At 35.0% G+C, this 12,450-nt stretch overlaps 1 protein-coding gene across 1 annotated transcript; it reads left to right on the top strand.

The window, feature by feature from the left end:
* Positions 1-810: 810 nt before the first annotated feature.
* LOC129219530 (XK-related protein 6-like) lies at positions 811-11,468 on the top strand. Its single transcript, XM_054853874.1, has 3 exons — positions 811-1,478; positions 2,843-3,060; positions 10,828-11,468. The coding sequence occupies exons 1-3, from the start codon at positions 811-813 to the stop codon at positions 11,466-11,468; spliced, it is 1,527 nt and encodes a 508-aa protein (XP_054709849.1).
* Positions 11,469-12,450: the final 982 nt, after the last annotated feature.

Here is a 12,450-nt window from a genome sequence, read left to right on the forward strand (position 1 = left end):
CACCGCTGCTAATTAACTGTGATAAAACAAACAAACAAAATTATTTAAAACCAAACTTATTTTTAGCTGTTAATTTCTTTCCAAGAAACAAACAACAAGCATTATACTTATTTGTCAGTAGTAATTATTTGTAGGGCAAGAGTGCCCCCCCCCCTTTTTTTTTTTTTTTTGCAAAATTAGCAGATTTTGTATAAGATGATCCCTCTAATTTGACTTCAAGAAAGGTTCCCAAAAATTATCAGTTTTATACACGGAAAAATGCGAAGCATTATTTTTCTTTCAGATTTGCTCTTTCAATAAACAATTTGCGAAAAACCCGATCTTGTTTATCAAAATTTTGTGAAGGGTCCGTTTTGGTTGATTGGGATTTTGTGAAGGGCCCGTTTTGGTTGATTGGGATTTTGTGAAGGGCCCGTTTTGGTTGATTGGGATTTTGTGAAGGGCCCGTTTTGGTTGATTGGGATTTTGTGAAGGGCCCGTTTTGGTTGATTGGGATTTTGTGAAGGGTCCGTTTTGGTTGATTGGGATTTTGTGAAGGGCCCGTTTTGGTTGATTGGGATTTTGTGAAGGGCCCGTTTTGGTTGATTGGGATTTTGTGAAGGGCCCGTTTTGGTTGATTGGGATTTTGTGAAAGGTCCGTTTTGGTTGATCGGATTTTTGTGAAGGGTCCGTAAACGGACCCAAATATCCTCTGGCCAAACCCCTGTAATTAGCTACTCTGGAGTAATGTATTGTATTTTTGATTATATCTCAGTAGATTCAAATTGAATTCCTTTGAATATTTATATGGCTATAAAATATTTTTCAGGCATGGATATTCAAAAAATGAATGGCTCTTCTCTTCACGCAGTGATAAATGATTTTGATGAAAGTGATCAAGAAGTTGCTGGGAAAACACGAGTCCTTGTTCATCAAAATGCAATGGATCTCCCTGAATTACCAAAGAAAGACTCCACTTTAAATGAAAGACCATTTTTCATTGATCCCAAACCTGTTCAAAAAATATGTCCAAGTGAAATAATAGAGCCAGATGATATCATCACTCCTCTCAGTGAGGAGTCTAGTCCCACCGGTACTGGTGAAGCATGGGAAATCGAAAAGCCTTCTCTTGAACCTGAAGATGACGATTCTAATAGCTTCTTCGAAGCTTTATTTCCATGCTGTGGATCGCTGATTGATCCATCTAAAATGACTTATGGCAGATTTTTGGGTCTTGTCATATGTTTTTTATTTTATGTCGGTAACATTGCTTCCGATATTGCCGTCTGTTGTCACTTGTTTTATCACGATAACATGTTGTGGTTTGCTCTTGTCGCTGCATTTACTCTCATTCCTACTGTGATTCTCAATAGTGTAAGCTATCATTTATCTATTAATAAGATGATTGTGAAGCGGACTATATGGAATGAAACCGAATCCAGCATTGTTTCCTGTGCCATTGCTGTACTTCATTTGACACAATTTGGAGTATTGGCTAGGTATGGTTTAGTTCTATTTTTTAAGAGCAAAATCTGTTAATTAGCTACCCCATACCTCAAGGGAAAATTTTTAAGTACCTAATGAACAAATGAACACAAGGCGCACTCAATCATTCTGAAAGTGAAGTTGTCTACTTTTCATATACTAAGCATCATTACAATTCAAGAATTATACAATTCAAATACTTTTTTTTAATAATTGTTATCAAAAAGCAAAATTAAAATTTTCATATGATTAAAAAAAAACAATTTATAACTAACTTTTTGCTTTAAAATTTTTTTCCATGAACATTTTCAGATTTTTTTTTCTTCATGTTCACTAAATTTTGAAACATTTTCTAATTAAAAAAAAAAAATTGTATGAAGACCCTGGGATGACGAGGCAAAATGTTAATCTTTCCAGTGTTCAAAAAATGACATTTGGAAGTTGAAAACCCCAGCCTTTCTTCATTGTATAATTATCTTTTGGGTGTTTTTTGCCTTGATCCTTCTCTTTTCCCACTTGTTTAAATGGAACAAATTCTATTCTATAAACAATTATTGTTCACAATATTGAACTCAACGCTAACAAGAAAATGGCATTTCGCTCTTCTTCCATGCAATCTTCATACATATATTGCCATATTCAGTGCTAGAAGTGTAGGTAAATGCAAGGTCTTAGTAATTATGTATTAAAAATAGTTTTATGAAAAAATTGCTTCAACTTTGTAAGGCTCAGAAAAAATGGCAAAAAATGATTGGATATTTTTTTGACAAAATGAATGTATCAGTATAATGCGAGTTATTTTTTATAATTTCAGTTGTGTCAGGAGGAGGGCGATTTTGGAGTGCGGGAGGGGGGGGGGGTGAGTAAAGTGGTTATTATTAAGAAAATAGTGTAAAAGAAGTAAACAATTTGATTGAATGTTTATTGAGAATTAAAACCAAATTATTATACTTACAATCATATTCATAAAAACAGCTAAAATTCAATGAAAATGAAAAAAATTACCTTTTCCACATCAAGCAACTGCTTTATAATAAAGAATTCTAAATAAGTTTTTGGCTAATCATCGAAATGCATGACATCGTTTACAGAAAGAAAAAGGCTGCATGATCAGGGTCATTTAAGTTGAATAAGTTTAATTGTAATCTGCTCTATCTATTTTTACTGGAGCAAATCTGGGACAGACAGTAGAAATAAAATAATGCTCGATACAAGATGGAGGTGTGAGACACAGGCATGTATAAATTTGCCAGTTAGGTCGCTCGTGTTAGACACGGTTAAATGTATTAAGTGGTTAAACTTTTCTTAATAAATAATACTTTAGATGTGATCATTTTATTTATTTGCTTAATATAATGGATTATTTGTATTGTTTCAGGTACCTTGGTTACATTTTTTTACATGAACTAGAATATTTATGGGTTGTATTTTGTCCTCACAAGAAAAGGAAGTCGAAACAAAATAGTGGAAAATACTTAGAATTGCGTTATGTGTCATATCTCTTTATTGTTGAAGCTATTTTCCAGTGCCTTCCACAACTAATTGTTCAGCTTTACATTCTGATTGATGGAAAAGGAGTACTCTCTTCAGACACAAGTAAGACATTGTATAATGTAATTGATTAAATTTTTGGGAGAGTGGAATTTCTCAAGTTGCTGAATGAAAACCTAATTTTGCCGAAAGGAAATCCAAATTTCGCTGAGTGATGAAATTAGACCCAAAATTTTTGTTGAATCGTCGGATAAAATTTGCCGAAAACAGAATTTTTCGGGAGGTCTAAAGTGACCTCCTATTGGGGGTGCTGCTACAGGAACCTGGGATTTGAACATTTTACTTCCGTTAGCTCCCTATTATTATCCGCAGATTTCATGTTTAATAAGCAAAATAGGTAGATGATACTTGTAAATACAATTGCTAAAAAAATCAACACTCTCGGATGTACATTTAAATTCTAGCTAAAAATGATAACTGTAATGAAAAACCTATAAAAAAAAATGCTAGCTCATCACTGCAAACCGATTACACACATTCACAGCGAATCATGAAAGGAGATAAACTAAGACTGATCAAATTGAATTTCAGCAAAAAAGTGCGAGGGGGGGGGGGGACTTTTTGAAATGAAACTGGACCATTCATTTCTTTACATTTGTTAAGTGTGTAAAAATTCTGCTTCAACTAATCAGGTTTCGGTGACTATGGATGGTTTGATGTCATTCACAGGCATGAAATAGGACAGCCGTTCCCAATTTTTTTTCCTTTGCGAACTCCTTCAAAAATCCGAAAGAAGTTGGCGAACCGCTTGTCAATTAAGTAATAAGTAACAAGCCAAAAAAGAAAAATTGCACACACAATCAAATTTTCAAAACATTGTGTTGGGCTAAATGCCTTTATTTTTGTTTCTTGAAGGATTTCACCAATATTGTTTTTAAAAAAAAATTTGTAACTTACCTTTTGCCATTCCGGGAAAAACCTTGCACGGGAAATCCCATCCACCTGTCACCGACACTCAAATGTCCGAGTTTGAATCGGAAGTGTTCGGAAAAATATGTGGCACGCTATGATTGGTTGCCGTCATTCGGCAGATGTCGGTAAACTTCCGACAAAGCACATGTCGATCACATGAGAAAACCATGTTGAGGTGTTGGGTGCTGAATGTCAAATTAAATAAGAATTGTGCAACCTGCAAGCTGCGTTTTTCTTGGGTTGAGTTGTTCTTGCAATATGCAAATAAGGTAACGTCACATTGTTACGAGCAAGGTCGGATCTGGCTATAAATACTCGGACCGGCCGTAGCTCGATGGCTACTTTTTCTCTCACTTGTCTCCTCGTCTTGTGTTGTTTGTGTTTGTAAATGTGTTCGTCCATGTCCTCATAAGTTTTGCTACTGGCCTCTCAGGTGAGGTCTGATCTTTTCTGAATGATTCGATATTGATGTCTTCAGTTTTGGAAGCGCGTGCTGCCATGACGTCCATAAAAGTGAAAAGTTATAGTCCAATTTAAGTGGGTCGTTTGGTCTCCAAAGAAAAAGGATCGTGTCCATCTTCGATATTTTTCCCTGATATGGTGAACTTGGCTCCTAAGGTGTGAACTGACCAGCGTGCAATTCTGGGGAGATTGCGATGCCGTCCTTCTACCTGTGGGGATTCACTATGGAACATCGACAGGACTTTTTGACACCTGCATGGACTTATTGTAAGATCTTTTTGATTTAACATAATTTAATTTTCTTCGGAGGACCAAACTATTGTAATGTAACCATTTTATAATACATGTTAAATAAATGTTTTTCAGTGTAAAGAATGATTCATGTTTTATTTTCTTCGGCCAGACCACTCCCTCAAATTTTCAATTGGAAATGAGTTGCCTAATTTTCAGCTTAGCTGTAGGCTATTAGCTCTATAACATCTAAAATTATATCCAACAAGTGGTAGCAGAGCGTGGTTGACCTGCCCGGAGAAAATCGAATCATTTTTTATTATGGAGAAAGATTATAGAAATGTTGAGAAGTTGGGCTACCTGGTCCAAGGATATAAAAATGGTGCTCATAGAAAGGGATTTATGGGAGATTACCCAAAAGAAACCAGAAGAGGAATTAACTAGTGCTGACAGAAAAAGATGTGGCCAAGCTTTAGCCATCATCTATTTAAACTTAGAAAAGGACATAAAAAGGTTAATTGATAATTTGGAAGATCCTAGTGAAGCTTGGAAAGCCCTTAAGACAAATTTTGAACCCCCATCTTTGGCCAGAGTAGCCGCACTATGGGAATCCTACTTCTCTTGCAAAATGCAAGAAGGTGAAATGGTGGGATTATTCGCTGCAAGGTTGGGGGGAATTTTTAACCAATTAGTCGAAAATGGATATATTATGGAAGAAAAACTCAGAACTTTTCAATTGATACGGCATTTACCTCCAAGTTTCAGCAGTATTGTTGAAGCCATCTACAGATGGGAAAAAGAGAGATTTACCTTCTCTAAAGTAAAAGACGAACTACTGGCTGAGGAAGGCAGGATTAGGTATTTGGCCGAAGAGCTTAATGTAGAAAATTCGGCAATGTTTTCAAAACCCGGAAACTCCGGAATGGCAAATGGTAGGAGTAAATTTCTTGCTAAAAATAAAGTTTGTTACATTTGTAAAAAGAAAGGGCATATTGCGTCGAGGTATTGGAGCCGTAACAAAGTAAAACAGGATAAAAATTTTAAATTCAAAACCAAAGAAGATCCTCAGGCAGGAATGTTTTGTTCACCAAATGAAAACGAAATTTCTGCAAACACTACCTACCCAAAATGTGAGGATACATGGCTATTGGATAGCGGCAGTACATCTCATTTTTGTCGAGATAAGTCATTGTTTGCCGAGCTAGAGCCTGTACAAAACACACAAATGGAGGTAGCTGTAGGAAACGTGAAGAGCCAAGTAGAGGGCATTGGGAAAGTAATTTTTAAAATTGAATCAGATGGAAAATTAGTTACCATCACCCTCAATAATGTTTTCTATGCTCCAACACTGCGACATAACCTAATTTCTAGTTCTTGTATAGACAGACAGGGCTATAAGCTCAAATGGTTGCCCGGAAAGATCTGTGTTTTTAATCAAGAAAATGTTAAACTATTTACAGCAAATTTAATAAATAAACTTTATCATGTTAAACCAAATTTTTATATTGATTGTGAAAATGTTAATTATACAAAAGTTTTTAAGACCAAGGACCCGTCTGAAGGGGCCAATATGGTCAGCGTTGATATGGAAAAATGGCATAGGAGATTTTGCCATATAAATATGGAAAGTATCACCAAAACAAGTAAACTTGGTGCAGTCCAGGGACTAAAGATTAAGAAGGGGCAAAAACCAAATTGTGACCCTTGTCAATTAGGAAAAATGAGGAAGTGCTCGGCATAGTTAAATCTATGCCAGAAAGACGTACTAACTCTGCACTTCAATTGCTCTACATGGACCTGATGGGACCCCTTCAGACCGAGTCCTTGGGGGGAAAGAAATATATTTTTATAATTATAGATGATTTCTCAAGAAAATCATATGTTTTCTTTTTAAGAGCAAAAAGTGAGGCCTTTAGTGTTTTTGTCAACTTTCAAAAAAGGACTGAAAGATTCCTGAACTCAAAAATTTTGACTATCCGTTCCGATAACGGAACAGAATTTGTTAACAAAGATTTTGAGAACTATCTCACCAATCAGGGAATAAAGATAGAGCGGACCAACTCCTACACCCCGCAAATGAACGGGGTAGTAGAAAGATACAATTTAACCATAATGAATGGTGTGAGGTCTATGCTCAATGATTCTGGATTGGGGGATGAGTTTTGGGCTGAAGCCGCTCTTTGTTTTAATTATGTAAGGAATCGGACAGTAATAGGAAATATGGACAAAACCCCTTTTGAGCTGTTTTCTGGGCGTAAATCTTCAGTGAGGCACCTACGTATTTTTGGGTGTACTGCCTATGTAGGTCAGCCTAAGTCTAAACTAAAAAAGTTAGATATGAGGGCTACCAAGGGGATCATGGTCGGATACGCCTTACGTACCAAAGGGTACAGAATCTGGGATCCTGAAACCAGAACAGTCACAGAGACTATTAACGTAAAGTTCAATGAAAATGAAAAATGGGGGGAATTAAAAGTCCAAAATAAAAATGAGAGAAAATTCAACTTTATCAGGCCTATGAGTAAAGTTCAACTTGAACAGGAAATCCAGGAGAGTGTTGAGAAGACTCCCTGTGAAAAAATTAAATGGGTTAGAGAAGCCAAAAAGAGAAAGACCGGGGATAGGACTGATATTTATTATACAATTGCCGGTAAAAATAAAGTAAGATTAAATTCACTAAAACAGGTTTTAAAATATTGTAGTGAAAATAAAATAGAATATAAACCAAAACTTTTTGACTTTTCAACTAAAAATCCAACAGTAGGGGAAATCTGTGACGAGAGTGAGAGTTCGGGAGAAGGTGAAGAAGCAAGTTTAGTGGAAATTTCTATACGAATTCGTATAGGCAATGTATCGCTACCCCCGAGGTGGACAACTGGAAACTGGCCATGGAGTCTGAATTAGATGTCATTAAGCAAAGAGAGGTGTGGGACCTTGTACCCCCACCAGAGGGGAAACCAATTTTGGGAAATAGGTGCGTCTACGACCTCAAGGTAAATGACAGGGGTGAAATTGTAAGATACAAGGCCAGATTGGTTGTAAGGGGGGACCGTCAGTCAATTGAGTCATATTCTGAAGTTTTTAGCCCAGTAATTGAGTTTTCACTTGTGAGAGTTTTCTTTTCTATTTTTATATGTCTTTTAAAATGGTGTCACTCACAAATTGATGTAAAAAATGCTAACCTATATGCTGATTTAGAGGAACAAATCTACATGAGACAACCAGAGGGTTTTGTCAGTAAAAGCCACCCTAATTTTGTCTGTAAATTGAAGAAGTCTCTCTATGGACTACACCAGTCCGGAAGAAACTGGTTCTTAGAAATAGACAGTGTTCTTTGTGGTTTTGGTTTTCAAAAATTAAAAGGATGTAATTGTGTATATCATAGAGACAAAAATACTTTTCTTCTTATTTATGTAGATGATATAATAATTCTAGCAAAAAATGAAAATTTAGTTAAAAAGGTAATTAATGAAATTAAAAGTATGTATGATATTAAAGAAATGGGGAAAACCAGAAAGCTACTGGGGATTGAATTTGTGGAAGATAAAAATAATCTTTTTATTCACCAAAGCTCTTACATTTCGAAGGTCTTGGGGTTATTCTCCGATTACTATGTCCCAAATTCAACCCTCCCAATCTCAAAGGGTACAGTTTTGTCGAAAGACGACTGCCCGAAAACTGAGGAAGAAAAAAGGGAAGCAGAAAAGCTCCCATACAGAAATTTGTTGGGTTGTATGGCATACATAGCGGGAAAGACCTGGCCTGACATTTCTTATGCGGTGAATATTTTTTCCCAATTTCAAGCAAATCCCGGAAGGAAGCATTGGGATTTTCTATTAAGATTGCTAGGATATTTAAAGTATACAATATCATACAAACTAAGTTTAAGCTCAATCAGTAGTGTAGATCTACGGGATTTTCCGACTCCGATTACGCCGCTAATCGGGAAGATAGAGTCTCAATGGGTGGATCAACTTTGTGTATTGATCGGGTCCCAATTAATTGGAGGACATTTAAACATAAATGTGTTGCGTTATCCACAATGGAAGCAGAATATATTTCACTTGGTGAAACTGCAAAAGAAATGGTCTGGCTGAAGAGGATAATTACAGAAATAAGTGAATTAAATATTGAAAACCTCCAGCTTAGGGATACAGTCATTTATTGTGATAACACTGCAACAATTGATTTTTCTAAGTCTCCCATTGAGAATTCCCGTACAAAACACATTGATGTAAGGTACCATTTTTTAAGAAATTTAATTGAGCAAAAGATTTTTTTGATTAAATATGTGAGGACAAATGTAAACATCGCGGACATTTACACTAAACCCCTATCTAAGAAATTGTTTAAATAAGCTTTGTAAAATTATATTTAATTGGGATTAACTTAAAAGAGGGGGGCGTATCAAATTTTTGAACTATTTTTCAAATGTATCTTTTGTAAATATAATATGAATGTAGTTAAGTGTTTTTTAATGTAGATAATGTGGTTTTTGATGAAATTCCTTCAAGAGGGGGGAACTTGTTGGGTTAAATGCCTTTATTTTTGTTTCTTGAAGGATTTCACCAATATTGTTTCAAAAAAAAATTTGTAACTTACCTTTTGCCATTCCGGGAAAAACCTTGCACGGGAAATCCCATCCACCTGTCACCGACACTCAAATGTCCGAGTTTGAATCGGAAGTGTTCGGAAAAATATGTGGCACGCTATGATTGGTTGCCGTCATTCGGCAGATGTCGGTAAACTTCCGACAAAGCACATGTCGATCACATGAGAAAACCATGTTGAGGTGTTGGGTGCTGAATGTCAAATTAAATAAGAATTGTGCAACCTGCAAGCTGCGTTTTTCTTGGGTTGAGTTGTTCTTGCAATATGCAAATAAGGTAACGTCACATTGTTACGAGCAAGGTCGGATCTGGCTATAAATACTCGGACCGGCCGTAGCTCGATGGCTACTTTTTCTCTCACTTGTCTCCTCGTCTTGTGTTGTTTGTGTTTGTAAATGTGTTCGTCCATGTCCTCATAAGTTTTGCTACTGGCCTCTCAGGTGAGGTCTGATCTTTTCTGAATGATTCGATATTGATGTCTTCAGTTTTGGAAGCGCGTGCTGCCATGACGTCCATAAAAGTGAAAAGTTATAGTCCAATTTAAGTGGGTCGTTTGGTCTCCAAAGAAAAAGGATCGTGTCCATCTTCGATATTTTTCCCTGATATGGTGAACTTGGCTCCTAAGGTGTGAACTGACCAGCGTGCAATTCTGGGGAGATTGCGATGCCGTCCTTCTACCTGTGGGGATTCACTATGGAACATCGACAGGACTTTTTGACACCTGCATGGACTTATTGTAAGATCTTTTTGATTTAACATAATTTAATTTTCTTCGGAGGACCAAACTATTGTAATGTAACCATTTTATAATACATGTTAAATAAATGTTTTTCAGTGTAAAGAATGATTCATGTTTTATTTTCTGCGGGCAGACCACTCCCTCAAATTTTCAGTTGGAAATGAGTTGCCTAATTTTCAGCTTAGCTGTAGGCTATTAGCTCTATAACATCTAAAATTATATCCAACACATTGACAGATGATTTTGGGGATGAAATTTACGGTCCATGACTAATATTTTCTGTTTCTTCATCCAATATCAGAAATGAGTCCACAGTTAAGACGTTCTTGCGAAAGGTTTCTGAATCTTTCAGAAAATACCGAAGCTCATAAAACTGGGAAAGTTTTTTTGTACATGTTCAAAGTCAAAAATTCTGTCACATAAAATTTATTTGAAGTATATATACTTTTTAGATCAGGTTTTTTAATGAAAAATATGTCTTTCTCACATTTTTCACCAGATGATGATAAGTTTATAGTTTAAAAAAATTTTGAATGGCTATAGCCCATTTTATAGTATTTGGGAATCATTACAAGTGTCTAAAATAGCATTAAGACATAGGAATTTAGTTTGGACCATTCAAAAAGTTTGCTACAACTCTGGGATAGCTATATCTGGGATTTGCTATAGAGGGTTCGACTATTAATTTTGGGCTCATTTGAGTTGTTCATAGCTTAAGTCACATCCTTTGCAAACTATAACTTAATTATAAAAACTTGTGTTCTAATTATTTGTTTTTCTTCGATAAATTAATCAAGAAGTTAGAATAATATTTCTTGATTTTTACACAAATTTTATCTTAGCTTCTTTTCTTTACAGATAAAATGCTAATGATTTCCATTGCTGTGAGTCTTTTGAATTTATCAAGACTTCTAACTTTGTGCAAACATTTGGAAAAGAACTTTACAATATCTTGTTGTGGCTTGATTTTTATATATTTATGGTTTCTGTTTACAAATATTTCTCGAATTGTATCATTTACACTTTTCTTAACAAAATTTGCCTGGGGTTTTGCTATGCTCTGCATTTTCCATTGGATTATAATGAGTTTATGGTCTGTAAATGTACTAACTCCATCTGTAACCTGTGGAACATGGAAAGGCTGTGTGAAAAATATCTCAAAGTACGTCAAAGGTCTCATTTTTGGAATTATGTACATTCTCTGCTTCATGAAGCTCAAAATATCGGACAGCTCTGATGAATTTAATGTACCTACTCGTTATCTGTATGCGTTCTTTTATTCAGTTTTATTTTTAGAAAACTCTGTGGTTACTATTTTGTGGTTTATGTACTCTGAAAATGTCTGGTACCGCATTCCAGCCGTCGTGGTTATATTTATGAGCTTTTTCATCGGAATATTTTTCTTGTACTCATATTACCGATATTTTCACAGAAATGTTATTAATCATCCACAAAGGTGGAGATGTGTATTACTATTTCCTATGAAAAATCATTCATAGAATTGTACTTGGTGCAATTTCCTTTCTAACCCGAGATCTCACATTTTTTGGAAATTATTATTGAACAAAATGCAGCTCAGTAATATTTTACAGTATTATTTATTTTCAGAGTTTTATTTATGTATATATCTGTCATCAGCATTGAAGCATCATGTTTATGTACTATATCAGTTTTCACTCCATATTTAAAGCGTTTTGATTAAGAATTAAAACATTTTTTTCCCTAACAGTAAATATTACTGGTATTTTACTTATCAACTAATTGCAATAAAGATATCTTTTTCAGATTAAAATACAGCAGTAAAATTAAATTTGCCATACATATTTTATCTGAACATATTAGTTTTCAAGCAATCATGTTTCCCTAGTTATCAAAATCCATTTTTAATTATAAAGTATATGTAGAAAATTATACAATTTATTCATAACAATTGCATATCGAAACTGACTATTGACCAAAAAACGAAAAGCATAGGCAGGTAAAGGAAGAATTAAAATTTCCACAAATTATAAAAGCAGCTTTATTCCAATTACGAAGGACAACTTTGTTCTAATAATAGTTGCCTTGGCAGAATAATGAAGTGAGTATTCCATAACCATTATATATATATATATATATATATATATACAGTCGACGCTCGATATAACGACCATCTCCGTCCCAGAGAAAAAGGTCTTTATAACGAGTGGTCGTTATAAGAGGTATAAATTAAAAAAATGTACACCGTCATCATGCATGCCCAAGTAAATGCCCAAATGTTTTTTATCATAGGAATTTTTAGAAAAGTAGTGTGCAAAATATTATGACATAATATTAAACAAGTTTTAAAGTAGAAAATATAGGGAGGAAAATGTTACACACTTTCAGATCTGCTACTACTATTACTACCACAACAATTTCTGAAGATAAAACCAGAAACAGAGGTCTGCCTTTTTAGCAGACGTGATTTTTGCAAAACATTATTTTCTGTTTCAGATATAG

Source organism: Uloborus diversus, chromosome 1 (genome assembly GCF_026930045.1).
Source record: "Uloborus diversus isolate 005 chromosome 1, Udiv.v.3.1, whole genome shotgun sequence".
Taxonomy (NCBI): Eukaryota; Metazoa; Arthropoda; class Arachnida; order Araneae; family Uloboridae; genus Uloborus; species Uloborus diversus.

Coding starts and splice junctions, on each gene's coding strand:
- LOC129219530 (XM_054853874.1), top strand. CDS start 811: ATGGATATTCAAAAAATGAATGGCTCTTCTCTTCACGCAGTGATAAAT. Junction 1,479..2,842: donor CAATTTGGAGTATTGGCTAG/GTATGGTTTAGT, acceptor GTATTGTTTCAG/GTACCTTGGTTACATTTTTT. Junction 3,061..10,827: donor AGTACTCTCTTCAGACACAA/GTAAGACATTGT, acceptor TTTTCTTTACAG/ATAAAATGCTAATGATTTCC.